Source organism: Orycteropus afer, unplaced genomic scaffold (assembly GCF_000298275.1).
Source record: "Orycteropus afer afer isolate SDZICR_OR568_19922 unplaced genomic scaffold, OryAfe1.0 scaffold00320, whole genome shotgun sequence".
In the NCBI taxonomy this organism is placed as follows: domain Eukaryota; kingdom Metazoa; phylum Chordata; class Mammalia; order Tubulidentata; family Orycteropodidae; genus Orycteropus; species Orycteropus afer.
This window is the reverse complement of record NW_006921907.1, coordinates 923,868-941,756: the sequence shown is the minus strand read 5'-3', so window position 1 is coordinate 941,756 and position 17,889 is coordinate 923,868. Positions and strand designations below refer to the sequence as shown.

At 40.1% G+C, this 17,889-nt stretch overlaps 1 protein-coding gene across 1 annotated transcript in view; it reads right to left on the bottom strand.

Moving 5' to 3' along the window:
- The window catches only part of CTNNAL1 (catenin alpha like 1), a 60,847-nt gene that overhangs the window by 2,427 nt on the left and 40,531 nt on the right, over nt 1-17,889 (bottom strand). The window contains exons 11-18 of the mRNA XM_007951945.2: nt 17,267-17,417; nt 7,803-7,840; nt 4,944-4,994; nt 4,697-4,851; nt 1,934-1,982; nt 970-1,026; nt 709-822; nt 2-72 (exon numbers count right to left, since the gene is read on the bottom strand). Of these exons, the coding sequence (XP_007950136.2) occupies nt 2-72; nt 709-822; nt 970-1,026; nt 1,934-1,982; nt 4,697-4,851; nt 4,944-4,994; nt 7,803-7,840; nt 17,267-17,417 (686 nt within the window). The remainder of the gene's footprint in view (nt 1; nt 73-708; nt 823-969; nt 1,027-1,933; nt 1,983-4,696; nt 4,852-4,943; nt 4,995-7,802; nt 7,841-17,266; nt 17,418-17,889) is intronic.

Here is a 17,889-nt window from a genome sequence, read left to right as displayed (position 1 = left end):
TTTATAGCCAAGGGAGAGAAGCTGGATCAAGACGGCCATCATGGATCTTGCCTTCGTGATACACTTGTCAACCTACGGTGTCAGAAAGTGGACAAATGAGGTTCTGAGAGCAGTACTTTAAAGCAGCTTACCATTTATTCAGTTTTCAAATGATGGAAGTTCTTAGCTGTGGAAAATGACAAGGTCTCAAAAGGTACCCAGATTAGGTCACCGAGTTAGCACAGACCCAGGGGTGCCGGTCTCATGCCTGTTGATGGAAGGAAGCCCGGGAAGAATGAGTGGCAGACAGCTCCCCAACTTAGGCTCTCAGAGCTGCTCAGAGCTTTCACACAGTGGCACCGCATCCCCTGCTTGGCACTCTGTTTTGTGGATGTGAGACCAATGCCCTAAAGCAAATGAGGGGAGCCCTGACAGGGCCTTGGGCTCTAGTTAGACATGGAGATTTTAAGGGTTGGAGGCAGCTGCTCAGTGCTGTGATGCTGATCATGTCCAAAAAGCTGTTACTGGAAGAACCTGGGGCTCCCTGGGGCCAGCTATAATAGCAGCATAATAAATGATTCTTCCAGTTAAAGCATGAGAAACAGATTGTCCTGCAGGTGTTAACACTTTATATGGGGGGGAAAAAAAGTAGCTGGAAGCTAACCTGATAAAAACAGAAGTGTGACAGTTTCTCAAATATCTACTTTAACCACCCACCCTTTCTTTTACCTTTAGAAACACTTTACTCTGCAGTGGTGTCTTAGTTACTGTTTGCAGCTGGTGGCATAGAGGAATTAGCTTGTTTATTTCCAGGAGAAGCATAAGCTTGTCATCATCTTTCAGCTGAAATGTAATTTAAGAACTTGTAACGACCCCAACAAAACTCCATATTTTAGACCTTAAATACCTATATACCTTACTAATATAGCCCTAAAGTAGACAAACATGCCATCACCACCAGCACTGGGCAGACGGACAGGTGTGCGTTACCTGTTTTGAGAATGCTTGTACACTTGAAGCAAGCTTTAAGCCCTCTGTGGCAAAAGCCTGGAGGATAGGAAAAACAGCACAATTTTAGATGTCCCTCTTATGGATAGTTAAACACAAACCAGTAAGTTTTATACAGAATTTTAGAAAATAAAACCCAAACATGAAAAGTCTGCCATAGAATTCCTAAACTTTTTGTGGTGTCGCGGCAAACACAATGATCTCCTTCTATTTAGATTTGCCAGACCTGATACAGAATGAATCCCTGGAGAGGACCCTCTGGCCTGGACGCCTCCAGTTCTTCTGGATGGTCACACACACTGAGGATACTTAGCTTTACAAGTTATGTCTGGTATCCCCAGGGGCTCACCTCCTAACATCAATTATACAGGTGTGATGACTCTTGGAGCATGAGGTCAAAAGGGTGAGAAGTTTCCTGCTTCCACTAAGCAAGATAAAATTTGTCAACTCTCCACATGTCTTAACTGGCCGTTTGAGAGGGCCAGTTCAGATTGGTTTTGTAGTATTCATCATGTACCATACCTTTTATAATTGTGAGGAGAGCAGTCTGATAGGGAAGCACAGTGAAAAGTAAGGCTAGACAGGCACTTGACTGTTAACCAGCAGGCTGCCGGTTCAAACCCACCAGCCATTCGGAGGAAGGAAGGTTGGGCAATCTACTTCCTTAGTAATACTGCCTTGGAAACCCAAGGAGGGGTCGCTATGAGTTGGATCTGACTCAGTGGCAGTGAGTTTGTTTTTTGGTTTTATTGTAAAATGGTATGCAGAATTTTTTGGCATGAGAGATACCAGGGGTAATGGATTGAATTATGTCCCCAAAAAAGATGTATTGTGATCCTAACTCCCATCCCTTGAAAATGATTTGTTGACAATCAATAGTTCAAAAGTTTTCCAAAACAGATGAAATTATCCTATCAGCAGATACCTATCTTTTCCACTTTCCTACCTCTAGTTGATGAATTAAGTCCTGAGACGTTTTCAGTGGCCCCTCTCCTCTGAAATAAAGTGAGTAATTAAAAAGATAAGAAAAGTTATTGCCCAGAAACTGGTTTTTATAATATTAAAGTTTTAGAGCATTTTCTGTATTAAAAGATCTAAAATTCTGAGGACTAATATTGACTAGACTAATCATATTGAATAGAAACTTTACTTTTAAAGCAACTTTAATATTTAAGTATTATTTCTTAGGGTACTTTTTTTTAGTTCAAGTAAACATGTTTTATACAGAAATTTTAAAATTGATGAGTTGTACTTGAGTTTTCCTTCTCCTTTTTAATCTTTTCATTATGCTTCATACATTAAGCTCAAGATTTTATAATATGCCTTAATCAAAAGGTCTTTGTTACAGAATGGAAAGAGCATCAACCAAAAGTCAAGAAATGTTCATTTCTACTTTCAAAAGGAGCCCTGGTGATGCAGGGGGTAAGTGCTCGGCTGCTAATCACAAGTTGGTGATTCCAACCCACCGGCCGTTCCACAAGAAAAAGATGTGGCTGGCAGTCTGCTTCCATAAAGACGTACAGCCTCGGGAACCCTGTGGGGGAGTTCTGCTCTGCTCTGTGGGCTCTTAGACTTAGAACAGACTTGACAGCATACAACAACACAATCCTAATTACAACTCTGCTAAGAACTCAGTTGTCTAACTTTGATGGGCACATCATTTGAACTGCAATTCTAAATTTTTAAATAATCACATTTGCTATCACTCTCATCAGAAGATTGGGTAATAATTAACACATTGAAAATGACCAAGAAGAATTAAGAACTCTACAAATGAAAAGTAAATTACAGTAAATCCCCAGGTTACGAATGTCCAACTTCAGAGATTTACAGACAACTCAAGTCAGACTTTAGTTGGACAACACGTACTTACCTCTTAATGTTACGTAAATTTGCCTTCACTTTGAAATGATGGAACCAACCCCTACTCACAACAAATTCATCACAGTCACCTTCACCTGCTGCATGTGCAGCTTTTAAATCAATGAAAAGGCTTTGGGCCTTTTCTTGCACTAAAGTTAGGCTAAAGAAGAACCATATGCACCTACTTCTACTTACCTACACATCTGACTTAAAGACTTAAAGACACTCTTAGGAATGATCTCATTTGTAACCTGTGGACTGTCTGTACAGCAAACAGAACAACAGAATGCATTAAGAACAGTTTAAAAGAGGAAAAAAGGCAACAGAGTAGGCATCAGTCAGAAGATCTGGAATCTAGCAGCAACAAATTCTCTTCATGCTACAAAGCTTGCACATTACTTCTGCCTTCTCCACCAAGAACTGTCTCTAAAAAAGGCAGAAGACACAGGCAAGAGGGAAATGAAGTTCCTCGGTCAGGGATCCTTCCTCCCCACCCCGTCCTCCTTCCACTGGAATTTCCACGAGCAAAACATCCTTGCTTCTCTCTGCTCCTCACTTACTCCACTAGAGAGTGGAATATGGACTAGACATTCTCAGACATTTTGGCGTCTTTGAAAAAAATAAGTTGGACATGGTAGCCCCTTCTTTTCTCCTTCTTCTCTTGGAGGCAAAGGTGGTTTGGGGAGATGTCCGCTCTTCCAAATCTTTCACAGACAGATTCTGCTCCAACGGGTAAGATAAAACTTTGTAATACTAAGTATTTGTGAATATAAACTACATTCCCCAACATCAGCTTTACCAATTACAAATGTGACTGACCCCCATCTGCCTTATTCTCCGGTTCATTTTTCAGTTTGTTCAGAACTTGGGTGGAAAAGGGGTGTTATTTGCTGAGTCCCAAAGCCCACAACACTTGTAGAGATCCTAACTACTCTGAGTTTACACATCTACACAAAAATGGACTACACATCAGAACACCAAACGACTGTCAGGCGTGACCTGCTGCTGCTGCTCTTTTCAAAATCAAAATGAGTAGAAGAGGGGGCAGAAAACAGGGGATATGAAATACTTGCCAGGTTTTCAAAATTGGAAAAGGTAGATTTCAGAAGGAAAAAACAAAATGTTTCCGTCAAAATGTGAAGTCACTCCTTGAGAAATCTCTAGAACAGATTACTGAGCAGATAACAAAGGCTTAACGGAGTAGAATTACTCTACCCATGTTATAGACTCTAATGGAATACTAGAATGGGATCAACACTAACTTCTAGAAGGCATTTGATCAAGAGTCTGGTACTATGGATGAGATGAAGAATGTAAGTCAGGTAGTAAGAGGTTAGGAAGATTCTCTGCTACATAATGAATGCTGATACGTGGAAACTTGGCACCCTGCTCAGCTCTCCAGTGGCAGGCCTCATAGCTCTGTTCTCTGATCCATGTCTAATCAGTCACTGGTATAACGATGCAAAAGCATGTTAAATAAACTTATCGATGCTGGCTGTGAGAGGCAACTGTCATGCAGCATGACAAAAAGGATTCAAAATTATTTCAAAATGATGGGAAGAATGGGCATAAACCTACAAGAGGATCCCTTCTCAATCTAAATCCTGATGAAATATCTTTGAGTTTCATTCATTAAATAACTGTCACTGGAATCGCCAACCTCTGGTTTAGGATTCTAACACACCATCTGCACCACCCGCTGACCTTCAATTGCCATAGGAACCAGTGTTAGTCTTTTTACTAGATATTTGATATTTACTTTAATCTATTAGTCATTTAGCATCATTTTTTCTTTACACCAAAATGTTATACCCACTACAAAAGATCGTAATGTAACTGTATTTACCTGGTAAATAAGTACAGAGAGTAGGCCATACTGGACATGTTCCGTCCGTACCGAACAATCTCATTCTCCTGATCTTCCCACTTGGCAATTTCACAGTCTGCGTCTGAGGTGAGCAGACCCAGTTTAAGGCCAAGCTTTGCTATTTTGGCTTGCTCCTAGAAATCATGCATTTTAATTATAAGAACTCTGTCATTACTGGTTTAAAAGGAATGTTACATATAAGATTACCACAAGAAGAAGGCTTTACCTCAGGGTCAGGCTTGTCTGGCTTTAATGATTTCAGGTTAGCATTATTCTTCTGTGATAAGAGAAGGATTAAATTATCTTACAAAGTAGTACGATTAATTAGGAAGAAACATAATACATGACAAAATACCTGTACTAAAATTTTTATTTAAACATATTTAGTATAAAAGCCACCCAAACTCAATGTCATCAAGTTCACTGCAACTCACAGCAACCCTATCGGACAGGGTAGAACTGGCCCATAGGGTTTCCCAGGCTACAAACCTTTGCAGACTCAGACTGCCACATCTTTCTCCCACAGAGCAGCTGGTGAGTTCAAATTGCTGACCTTCTAGTAATTAGCTGTATGCTTTAACCACTGTAATATTCATGATTCTGAAATGGATTTTTTACCAAAATTTTTTTAATAAAAATCTTTGTTCTACTCAACCTATTAAAAACTTTACGTTGATGTCTTTTCTAAAAAAACAAAACAAATTGTATCTTGTAGTAGCCTGAGGTTAGAGCACTTGCAAGAACAGACAATCTATGCTTATTGGATTAGCCCCAGTGGAATACTAGCAATAATACAATCTTTTAGGATTACGGTGGCTTAAAATGACAAAAATTGTTCAGAGGATAGCTTAAAGCAAAAGGAATTACTTTCTAAAAAGCTGGGGAATTATCTTGCAGGGTTTTGATTGCCTTTTCACCAGCTGCACCCAGCTTTCTACCACTGTATTTCAGTCTTTCATGGCACCACTCTTCAAAAACTAACCACATAAGAGCTAATGATATGCCCTTCCTAATCATTTGTTTGCCCCTCCCCCAGCAACCATGCCCCCGTTATCGCCACATTCCCAGACGTCAGTTTCATTTCCTCTCTCTTCACGGCCAGTTCTTTCTTCTGATGCTCACCAGCTGCTCCTCAGCACTGTTATTAACAATCTTCCATAATTCTCTCTTCTTTCTTCCTTTTCATGTTTTAAGAGTTTAAACCTGTCCTATATGGTAGCCACCAGCCACATGTGGCTACTGAGCCCCTGAAACGTGGCTCGTATGAATTGAGAGGCTATAAACATAAAATATCAGGTTTTGAAGATTTACTATGGAAAAAACTATAAAGTGTCTCAATAATTTTATGTTGATTCCATCTTGAAGTTATATTGGATTAAATAAAATACATTATTCAAATTAATTTCGCCTGTTCCTTTTTATGTTTTCAATTATGGCTATTAAAAAATTTTAAATTACGTATGTCCTTGCATTATATTTCTAGTGGACAATGCTGCATTAAACTACAAGATTTGGAGTGGAAGCAGTCATGCCTTTTTCATTCATTCAACAAATTGTTTTCAGAGGGCCAAACTTGTGCCAGTATGTTCAAAGTGACAATAATGCCACAATGAACAAACAATTAAAAAATATCTACCTGTGGAATTTACATTTTAGTGTCTTTTTCATATTATTTCACCAGTGCCTAGCATACCCACTGCCATCGAATCAATTCCAACTCACAGCAACCCTACAAGACAGAGGAGAACTGCCCCGTAGGGTTGCCAAGGCTGTAATCTTTATGGAAGCAAACTGCCACATCTTTCTCCCAGCTAGTGGGTTCAGACTGCCTACCTTTTGGTTAGCAGCCAAATGCCTTACCCACTACGCCATCGGAGCTCCTGCCTAGTTAAAGAAAAAAAAAACTCAGTGCCATCAAGTTGGTTTTGATTCATAGCAACCCCCACTGGGTTTCCAAAGCAGTAAATCTTCATGGAAGTAGATTGCCCAGTCTTCCTTCCACGGAGTAGCTGGTGGGTTTGAACCACCAGCCTTCTGGTTAGCAGTCAGATGCCTTAGGCCCTGTGCCACCAGAGCCCCTTCAACAGCAGGTACTTAATAAATACTTAATGAATGATTTTTTTCCCTTCTAACCCCATGTGACCTGTTAGATATACTATAAGCCTTTCTCTGTGCTTGGGGAACTAGGTGTAATTTTATACTTGATGTAATTCACACATCTTTGGTTTTCTCATGTCGTGATTACTTCCTGCTCCAAAACTGCTTCTGCACAGTCTGTTGTTTTTCCTCTACTTCTGAAATTAGTTATTGCAATACTTAATAGTTTCAGAAGGAGCACTAGTAGCACAGTGCCTAGGGCACTTGACTGCTAACCAGAAGGCTGGCAGTTCAAACCCACCAGCCACTCCTCGGAAGGAAGGTTGGGCAATCTACTTCCATAGTGATACCACCTCAGAAACCCAAGGAGGGGTCGCTATGAGTCAGGTCCAATTTGATGGCACACAACAGTAACAATAGTTTTAGAAGAATGGTCCCTTCCTGATAACAGATTTTTTAACTATAATCTCTGATTTCTATATTCTGCATTTTAGCCAAAACTATAAAATTCCATGGAATGATCACTACAAATGAATAACTAAGGCCATTAAAATGTTAGTTAGGTAACATGATTGATGTCCTAATGCTGTCATCAAAAGGCAGAAAGCATTATGAAGTTTTTAGTTTGCAGAAAATAGTTCTAACATGACCTTGTGAATTAAACCCAAAAGAGATAGAACAAAAAGACCTCTGACCTCAGATTATGGGTTCTTATTAATCATAAAGTCTGTTTCCTATTTCCTCAACCCCCTGAACCCAACAAACAATCAGAGTATGGGCTGTATCTGGATTGCTACTGAAAATAACAAGACTCTTAAAAATCAATATTTATTAACCTAACTTTGTTCCATGCTGTCAATTACTGGGGGGGTGGTTCCCTAACAATAGGTAGGTAATAGTATTATATGAATTCTCAATAGGTAGGTTAACAGCTTTATGTGAATTCTGAATGAAAACATGCTGAGATATATAAAACTCTTCTACTTACCATTGGTTTTGGAAGTGAAAGGTAGCCATACTTCTCTCCTACAAATAACATGTATAATATGAAACAAGTTGTTCACTTAATATATTTCCTATTATTTACAATTAACTTTTAAAATATTATTAAACACAAATGTTACTAATATATCATTTTGATAATTCGGTCTCAGTTACGTATAATTCAGAAATGAAATTATGATTTGATTGGTGAACATGAAGAATGTCTCAGTCGCAACTCTAAGGCACAAATGTTGGCTAATCGCTGCCTCCCCAAACAGAATGGCAGAAAGGTGTAATGTCTACTGGCACTGACTTCCAAATGCCCACTTCACTCACAGTGAACTCCTTCGACAGCAGCCTGCCTTGAATAAATCCAGATTCCTCTTCCATCAACGTGCCAGTATTGGCACCTCCTTCTTTTCTGCAAGGCCCAGGCTAATCGCTGACAACTAGCCTCAATGCATTCTCCCAGACAGGGAGAGACAATCCCAGCGTAGAAGACAGGAGATGGAGTAAAGCAAATAACCAGTCTCTTGGAAGGAGTAAAGCAAATAACAGCAGGAAGCACAGTAACTGAGGAAAGGAAGATGTGTGATGCCCACGGTATCTTTCCCTGTTTTCACGCCTGCATCCACATCCTGCCTTAAGTCAGGCTACAATGGATGATAGATTTTTTTAACCTAGTTTGTGATATCTGGGGCTGGAATTCAAGATATGATTTGAACAGTAATTATTTCCTGATATCAAGGAAAGGAAGTGTGTTCAGCTAAATTAGGTTGAACCACATGAAATTGGTGATATTCAACCATTTTGAAATACAAAAACAGCAAGTACATATAGTTCAACTTAATAAATATAACGTAAGAAGACTAAATCACACTCTTTCTTATAGAATGACTTATTACATGAACAGAATGATGACCCTGTTCATAATATAATTAAAATCTCATCTAGAACTTTGCTTCTCATGTAGGAGTCGCTAGCCATTGGTGAAATTGTGGAATTTCATCTGAATTAGTCTAATGTGAATTGAGATGTTCTATAAGAGGAAATATATCAGAGTTTTAAAAACTTAAGAAACAAAACCTACTGCTAGACTTCGTCTCACCTACCTTGGTCATGTTGTCAGAAGGGACCATTCCTGGAGAAGGATGTCATGCTTGGTAAGGTGGAGGGTAGACGAAGGAGGAGAAGGCCCTCAACGAGATGGGATTGACACAGTGGCTGCAGTGATGGGCTCAAGTATAGTAGGGATCATGGAGCTAGTGCAGGACCAGGCAGTGTTTCGTTCTGCCATGCACAGGGTCTCTATAAGTCAGAGACTACTCGACAGCACCTAACACCACCACCACCACTGCTGTCGAGTTGATTCACACTCATACCCCACAGGACAGAGGAGAAATGCCCCATAGGGTTTCCAAGGTGCTAAAGCTCTATGGAAGCAGACTGCCACATCTTTCTCCCAAGGAGTGGTTGGTGGGTTTGAACCACCCACCTTTCTCAGCAAGTACTGAGAAAAAAAGAATGTAAAAATATCTGTAACTTTTATATATTGATTATATATTACAATAATACTTCTGACATATTGGGTTAAATTAAAAATTATAGAATGAATTTCACCTCTCTTTTTTCACTTTCTTCATATGGCTACTAAAAACCAAAAAATTCAGACTCACTACTATGAGTCGAATCCAACTCACAGTGACCCCTCCTTGGGTTTCCAAGGCGGTATCACTATAGAAGTAGACTGCCCAACCTTCCTTCCGAGGAGTGGCTTGTGGGTTTGAACCACCAGCCTTCTGGTTAGCAGTCAAATGCCTTAGGCCACCAGAGCTCCCATATGGCTACTAGAGCATTTTAAATTACGTATGTGAGATGTCCTGAGATGCTGAACAGCACTTCTGGACAGACGGTATTGATCTAGAGGAGATACTGTTTTGTTGCTAAGGGTCAGCTAATGGTACTTGGTAAGAGCTTTAAAATTCACATATCATTTGTTTGTAATGTCAGGACTATAAGGGAATTTTATGAACAGCTTTCTCATACTAAGTTTGGGGGAGGAGAGACTTAAAAAGGAATAGGTTATTTCCTGACTTGTTTTTAGCCCTGATGTAAAAGATGCCTAATTAACTTGTGAGAAGATTAACAGAAGATGGTCTTCAGGTCACTCAGAATCGCAGAATTCATCACCTATCTTAATTCAAATCCTGTCTACATGATCCTGAAAAGTGGTCTTAATAAGCTGTAAAAGAGAATGTAATCACTACTGAAGTATAATTAGCTGAGGTACGTATTTATTACATTATTTTTCACCTTGTGATCTTCCATAGTATCCATGGCCCTGACATGTGTACGTGTATTCTCCAAAAGGGGGTAAAAAAGCCAACTGTTTCAATCTGTCTTCAGATCCAACAGAGTGAAGGAAATCAGAGAGTAGGGAGAAATAAATGCAGTGAAAAGTGAGCTTGCAGGTAGACTGGTTTACTACCATTCCCACCCGCCAATCATTTGTCACTTGGCAGTTCCAGTCCCTGTGATGCTCTTATAGGTACTATGTTTTGCTCCCTACTCTCATCTTACTGTTAGAATGGTTTATACAAATTTGAGAATTGCAAAAATTATCATTCTTAGCGTCCTCCACCCAATGCTATGCAAGCAGGGGTATCCCATTTCTCCCAAATTCTAAGAGAAATCAAAGCAGCTGATTATTTTTATTTTTTTAAAGAAAAAAAAAAAAGGGGGGGGAATGGAGTGATTTTGGAGAGGGTGAGGATGCCCCAAAGCCTCTGACTGGGGACACGTGCGCCGAGGTAAACCATCTCTCTGTGGGTAATAGTCATCCGTGGTTTGTCTCCTCTACTCCCATCTTTTCTTCTTCTTTTTTTAAATTGCACCAAAGTCTGAATTATTTTATAATTAATTTTAATAGATTTTTTCCCAGAAAACTCTACTTATTGATTCCAAGCAAAGCAATAATGCATTGACTCAATTATATTTAGATATTATATCAAATCTAAGAAGTAGCATAAACAAATAATTCATCTAATGAAAACATGTTGTAAACGTTAGAAGTAATTGGAGAAACAGAACTACTTGGGGAAATATATTTGGTACAGATATTTGATATACCTATTGCCACTGAGTTGATTCTGACCCACAGTGACTCAATAGGACAGAGTAGAAGTGCCCTATAGGGTTTCCAAGGCTGTAAATCTTTACAGGAGCAGATTGCTTCATCTTTCTCCTGTGGAGTGGCTGGTGGGTTCCAATTGCTGACATTTTTGTTAGCAGCTGAATGCTTTAGCTACTGTACTGAGCTCCTTATATTTGATATAGAGAATTATTTTTAAAATACTGCCCTCACAGGAGAATCCTATAGGTTTAATACTCCCTAATCTTTTACTGGTCAACACCACAATTGTGCCATCCTTACTTCTGAGTTTACTCCCCCAGATAAGTTCTCAAAATTAAGTTCAAAAAGCCCTGTCATCTTATAGGGGTATCAAAATGATTTCTTAAAAAAGTTAAGTGAGAAATGCTATTCTTAAATCTAGAGCCTTTCTGCAACTTTACAAAACAATAAAGCTTTGGTATGTCACTGAAGATGTACTATGTTATCCCTATTGTTAGCTGCTGTTGAGTCAACCCCTGACTCACAGTGACCCCGTGTACAACTGGATGAAACGTTGCCCAGTCCTGAGCCATCCCCATGATGGCCTGCAGCGTTGGGATCCATAGGGTTTTCACTGGCTGATTCTTGGCAGTGGACCGCTAGACTTTTCTTTCTACCCTGTCCGAGTGCAGAAGCCCTGCCCAACCTGTTCAGCACCGTAGCAACACGCAGGCCTCCAGAGAGATGGGTGAAGGCCATGCATTAACCAGCACTGGCCCCACGGATTCCTACTAGAAGATCTCATAATTAGCTAGATGGTTCTAGAGGGGCTTCTGTATGGCATGATCAATCAGAAAAAAACAAAAAAATCCATGTCCCCAGCCTGACTTAAAATGAATCCAAGTCATTAAAGGCCAGGCAGATGATTAGCTAAACTCAGGAGGAGGACTGAGATAATCTAATCCAAATCCAGTTGCCATCCTCAAACTCCTCCCTTTCCCTCACTTCTATATTCAAATAATCACCAAGTTCTACTTCAAATATTCTTCTTACACCAGTCCCCTTATCTCCATTTCCACCATTTTTGCCCCAATTTAGGTCATGACTTCTTGTTGTATGGATTGCTGTTGTTCTTGATTCATGTCCCTCAAATAAGCTCATCTTTATCCATAAACATGTCCTTCCTGTTCTCATTTCAGTGAACATCACCTCATCCATCCAATCTACCGATTGATAAAATAAGTGCAGGGTGTTCAATCAGGGCCATCAGAATATGAAAACAGTGGTTACAGAACTGAAAACCAAACAAGGTTTGCTCAGGAGGCTTGATTTAAAAAGAAAGTGTTTATGAAAACATGCTGTCCAAGACTAAACACAATTTAGTCAGAAGTACCCTATGAACTGAAACTCAGGCATATTAACTCTACGATGGTTCAAACAGAATGAGGGAAATTAAGCTTCCTTAAAGGAGGGGTAGTCTGCAAACTGTGAGAGAAGGTTCTTTTTCACATTTATTTCTCCAAAATCTCAAATCCTAAATGCTGACACATATCCATCACTAAGGGAACTGGAGGTTTATTTTGTTTTTTTATCTGCCCCCCCCCCTCTAAATCCAAGATCATGCTCCCTGGAGGCTTGGCTGAGAAGGCAGAATGGGATAACAGCAGAAAGGCAGAAAGACAGGTATTGATTTCTGATACAAGCACAGGAGTCCCTGTTGTGATATCTGAGTCTTAGGCTAAGATGGACTATGATCTAGTGCTCAGACCCTGACTTCAAAGTAGAAGTACACTAAAGGTGCTCTCTCAGTGCTTCTTCTTCTTGTTGTTATTTACCATAAAGTCAGACCCACTCATAGTGACCCCTCCTTGGATTTCTAAGGCAGTATCATTACAGAAGTAGATTGCCCAACCTTCCTTCTGAGGAGCAGTTGGGTGTTTTGTCTCCTAACAGGCACTTAAGTGGTTGTTTAAGTGATACTTGCAAACAAGCCTGGTCATTTTCTTAGTCAGAGCAGTCAAGATATGCAGAACACAACTATGGAAGTGAGACTACAGCAACGGCTTTTCAGTAATATTTAAGAACAGGAGTGATAATAGTAGCAAGGAGCTCCGGTAGCATAGTGCCTAAGGCATTTGACTGCTAACCAGAAAGCTGGTGGTTCAAACCCACTGGCCACTCCTCAGAAGGAAGGTTGGGCAATTTAGTTCTGTAGTGATATTGCCTTGGAAGCCCAAGGGGGGCGTCGCTATAAGTCAGATCCAACTTGATGGCAGTGAGTTTGGTTTTTTTTTTTTTTTTTTGGAAAGATCAATCAGGCTCTAAGCATATACCCTGTCCACAGTATGGAAAGCATTTGGCGGGTGCAAGGTCATGGGCAAATTTGTCATAACAGCCCTAGAGAACAGGAGCAACAACACTATGTACTGGACTCAGTCCGGTCAATAATGACGAACCCAGAGCTGGACTTCTTTGTGAAAAATGCTTTTCTCATATACTTCATGATAAAAATCAGGGACAGAGAAAGGCTGTGCACCACACTGACCAGCACCATCCCTTATGTGAACCCCACATAAGGACGCCTTTCTGAACAGCGAGACACTTTACCAGCTGAGGGCAGTAGAGGTCCTCTGCCTGAGGAAGCTAAGGTCACCCTGACTTTCTGAGGACAGGTCACCTAAACCTAAAGGAGAGACCATGTACACAGTATGTAACTTGAAACTGAAAATCATAGCAAGCATCTAGTCCAAAGTCAATATGGGTAGCTTCTCCATTTCAATTCTGGCCCGGGAGGCCATGAGTGTAAGAAATACCAAGACATCCAGCAACATCTGTCACAGAGCAAGAGTAAGGGCGGTGGCACTCTGAATCGAGTCTAACATCCCTGTTTTAAAGATGGGAAGTTGAGGGATAGAAATTAAAGAACTAACTCAAGATCACATAACTGGTTTTCTTTAAAAAAAAAAAAAAAAAGGACTAGCACTTATATTCCAAGCACTATGGTAGATTAGTTCATTTATGTCCATTGCAATAAAGAACTAAAACTCATGAGGCCAGACAATGTGTTGGACTTCCATTATTAACTGTCCTTCCCAATGATCTCGTCTGTGATTTAGCCTCTCTCATGCTCAGCTAGTAAGGGGTGGACCTAAAGAAGCAGCCAGGCTCTGAGACCTCCATTGCCTGTTCCTTGTTTTGTCCCTTCAGAACTGCCTAAGATTGGGATCTCCCAGTTATTTCTGGAATGGCTTTGGGAGGGAAGAAAAGTAGAACTCAGAGCTGCAGCAGTGAGTACTTTTGACAGAACTGGTTCATTCTCATTAGAACACTTTAAGGCTGGGAAGACTTAACCCTGGAGTGGAGCTGGCTGCCTGAGTAATAGTGTGCCTTCACTGAGACCCTGGTTAGATGCCAGCTTTCTGTAGTTCACTCACTATGGGACCCTGCACAAATTAACTTCTCCAAGCCTCAGTTTTACCAGAACTGAAATGTGGAATAATAATACCTGCCTCGTAGGCTACCGAGAGGGTTAAATGAGACTGCACATACAGCACTTAGTCCCTGTACAGAGTAAGTTCTCAATCGATGGCACCATTTTCATTGGCTGGCAGTATCATCACAGCTATATGCACTGGACAATCATGTTTACAGTATCACCCATTTTGACTCTCGTCTGTAATTCTTATTTTTCACTGAACTTCCCCAGCTTTTTTCAGAAACTCCTCTGGTGGGAGAAAGGCAGAAAGAAGGGAGCACTGAATCAACACTGCATTAGATGTTTAGTGAGTGAAATCTCCCATGGGGGCATTTCCCCATGGGAAGAGCAAAGAGTTTCGTTTGGATAGAGAAGCAGGGGTAGACGCTCTCCCACTTGTCACAGGTCAGATCTTCCCCTCTGGGGCCCGAAGGGCCAGTCCTAAAGCCGCCACTGAGTGGAGAAAGGAGACAGGGAGAGAGGCACGTTAGGAGGTAAGAGAGAGACTGAGATTAAGGGGAGGAAACTGGACCCAATGTCTTCTCACAGCCTAGTTAGCTTCAGTGTGTGGTAGTGGTGGAAATAGTGATGATGATGTTGATGATGATGGTGATAAAAAAATCCACGGGGAAAGTGGAACATTTTCCCCTTGTTTTTAGAATAAATTTACTTGTGTTTATAGACCAAAAATGTCCTTGGATGGCATGAGTGGTTTGCAGTGATGAGTGATTTCTGCTAACCTAGAAATCAGTGGTTTGAACCCATTCAGCAACTCTCCAGAAGAAAGGCGTGGTGACCTGTTCCCGTCAAGGTTACAGCCACCGACAACCCTGCGGAGCGGTTCTGCTGTGTAACACAAGGAGCTGCCATGAGTCGGAATCAACTCAACAGGAAGGGGGTCGGTTTTGTTTTTTTATAGAACGAACGTACTCTTCTTAAGCTTATCAAACTCTTAATGCTATTTCCTATTCAGTCCTTGGTCCAGGAGTAACTAACTGTTAAATGACTGTTGTTTTCCTGGATATGAAAAAAAAAAAAGAACTCTGTAAAACTCCTATAAATCCTCTTTTTTGTATAAAAATATGAAAGGAGAAAAGATAGGCCACAATTTTGGCAGAACAGCCTGGTTCAGAAAGCACAAGAATCCCAGATCCAAAAACGAAGAAGGCTCAGGACACCACAACAAAAAGAGGAACTCAGGTGCCATCCCAGTTGTGGATGATGGTGAACTTGCCAGCCAAGGACACAGAAAGATTGTAAGTAACGATGACCTGGCCACCCCCCAAATTTCCACAGATAAAAACAAAACCTTACCCAGCACTGAAAAGAATATGAGGGAAACCTGTCCTGAGTGAATGCTGTTCTGGGAAAGGGGAGATGGCTGGTCAGGCTCAAGCCATTTTCTGGTGGCGACAGCCTGCAGCTCCTAGTAGGGCTTTAACCTTCCAGTAGGGCTTTCTGCAATGCACGTGGAGCACTTGTACACGTGCGTGAAATCAATTATAAGTCCTCAGACTGTGATGGACTGATGACACCTAGTAACAAAGCCAGAAAACAATTTTCTTCTGGCCTTTAAAGAGAGACAGGCAGCACCGAGACACCCTTAGGGGCAGCTGCATGGCCAAAGCTTAAAGGAACATTTACCTCAGGTAGTGTTCGCAAAAGCATATTAGAGCCGGCAGCAGCTTCTGAGATCACATGGCCCAACTCCTTAATGAACAGAGACGAAAACACTCAGGAACAAAGAGAAGAAGTGCTTGCCAGAGACCAGTTAGAGAGAGCTGGGTCTTGATATTGCTGTCTCCCTCCAGCCAGCGTCCTGTTACCATACCGGGCTACTTCTCTTCCTTTCCTAAATAACCCCTACAGCTAACTTATCATTCTTTAAATGTGTATCAATTATACCACTTTACCTTTTAATATGTGAAACTTGCCCCATATAAAAATACCTGCAGCTGCAAATATTTTATCAAAGTATCAAAACGGTATGCTACACGGCTATTACAGAAATCTTTAAAATGGAAACGTGGCACATATTTATTATACTTTACAAATGATGTTATACACCATCAAAATCTGAATTCCTTGATTTGTGAGCATATCAGTATTTATCCTAAATGGGTATTTTTAAAAATATGAAAAGTTTATAATCAGTAAAAATAAGTATGTGATTTGATGTCACTGTGACTTCATATGGCATTTTATTTAAAAACAAACAAACAAAGCATGCTTTTACACTAACATAAGCCATTCCGAGAGAAAAAAATGTAACACATACATGTAAAGACCAGGACACACTATACAATGGGGAATAAATCAAACTCCAAGTTGATATTAAAATAAAGAGTAATGATGCCGTGCTGTACACTGTGTGGTGCTATCCTACATGCTGTAGAAATACCAGTGAACTCACCCACCACCGGAAACATTCCAAGAACATGTAGTCATCAAGGAAGGAGAGAGGTTGCATCCAAATGGAAGGAAAGCATTTCAAAAATCGAATAGCTACATTCATTTCAGTGTGAAGGTAACAAAATTACAGTTAACAATCGGAGAATTATTGTATCTTAGAACAGCTTTTGTACTAACTAAAAAGCAATTTAGAACAAATGTAAAAAGACTTCACTTTCGTAGAAAAGCCAGATGTTAGTATTAATTTAAAGAAATCTACTACAATGCTTTACAACATATTTTACTGTTTAAATGTTAAAGAAAGAAAAATAGTATTTACATCATTTTCCTGTGAAATACATTTTACTGTAAAAGCCCAACTAGGTTATAACAAAGTAATTCATTTTGCATCTGAGGTTTAGCATTAAGGAAAAAAATCAACATTTACCTTAAAGTTACAACAAATTCTAATATAGGGGCAGTTTCTCACCTCGTCTTCCTTCAAACACATCATTGATTTCTCTCAGCAGTGTTGACATGTCACTGATTTGCGATTCCCAAGCTTCACAAAACACATCAAGGTTTTCTTTAGCAATCTTACTAGACGGGTGTAATGTCAGTGTTTCAGCAGCAGAGATTATCTAGAGAAACAATGTGCACAGGTGTGGATCTCAAAACCCTATGAATCACACAGCAGAGGCATTGTACTGAAGAGTCATCGTTCAAATGAGTTCGATAAACACGTTGCTAATTCTTGTTCTCAGAATTATTTTAAAGTTATAATGTATTATTTCCCTAAATTGCTATACTCTTTCCAATGAGTCTTATTATAAAATGTTACAACAAACATCCTTTTTAAAAATTATTCCTTCCCAGAAAAGTTCTAACAACTTGCTTTGTAAAAAGCTTCATTTAAAATAGATAGAAATGGAGTTCCAGCAAGATGGCAGACTAGGCAGAAAGACTGCACACACCCTCTTCAACAAAGAAAAGGGAAACCAATTAACACAGACACAAAAGATAATCCTGGACCCCTGAGCCTTGAAGGGAAGGATACAGAAGTGGACTAAACCCCAACTAGCAGAAGAATTTGTGTGAAAATACCAAAAAAGG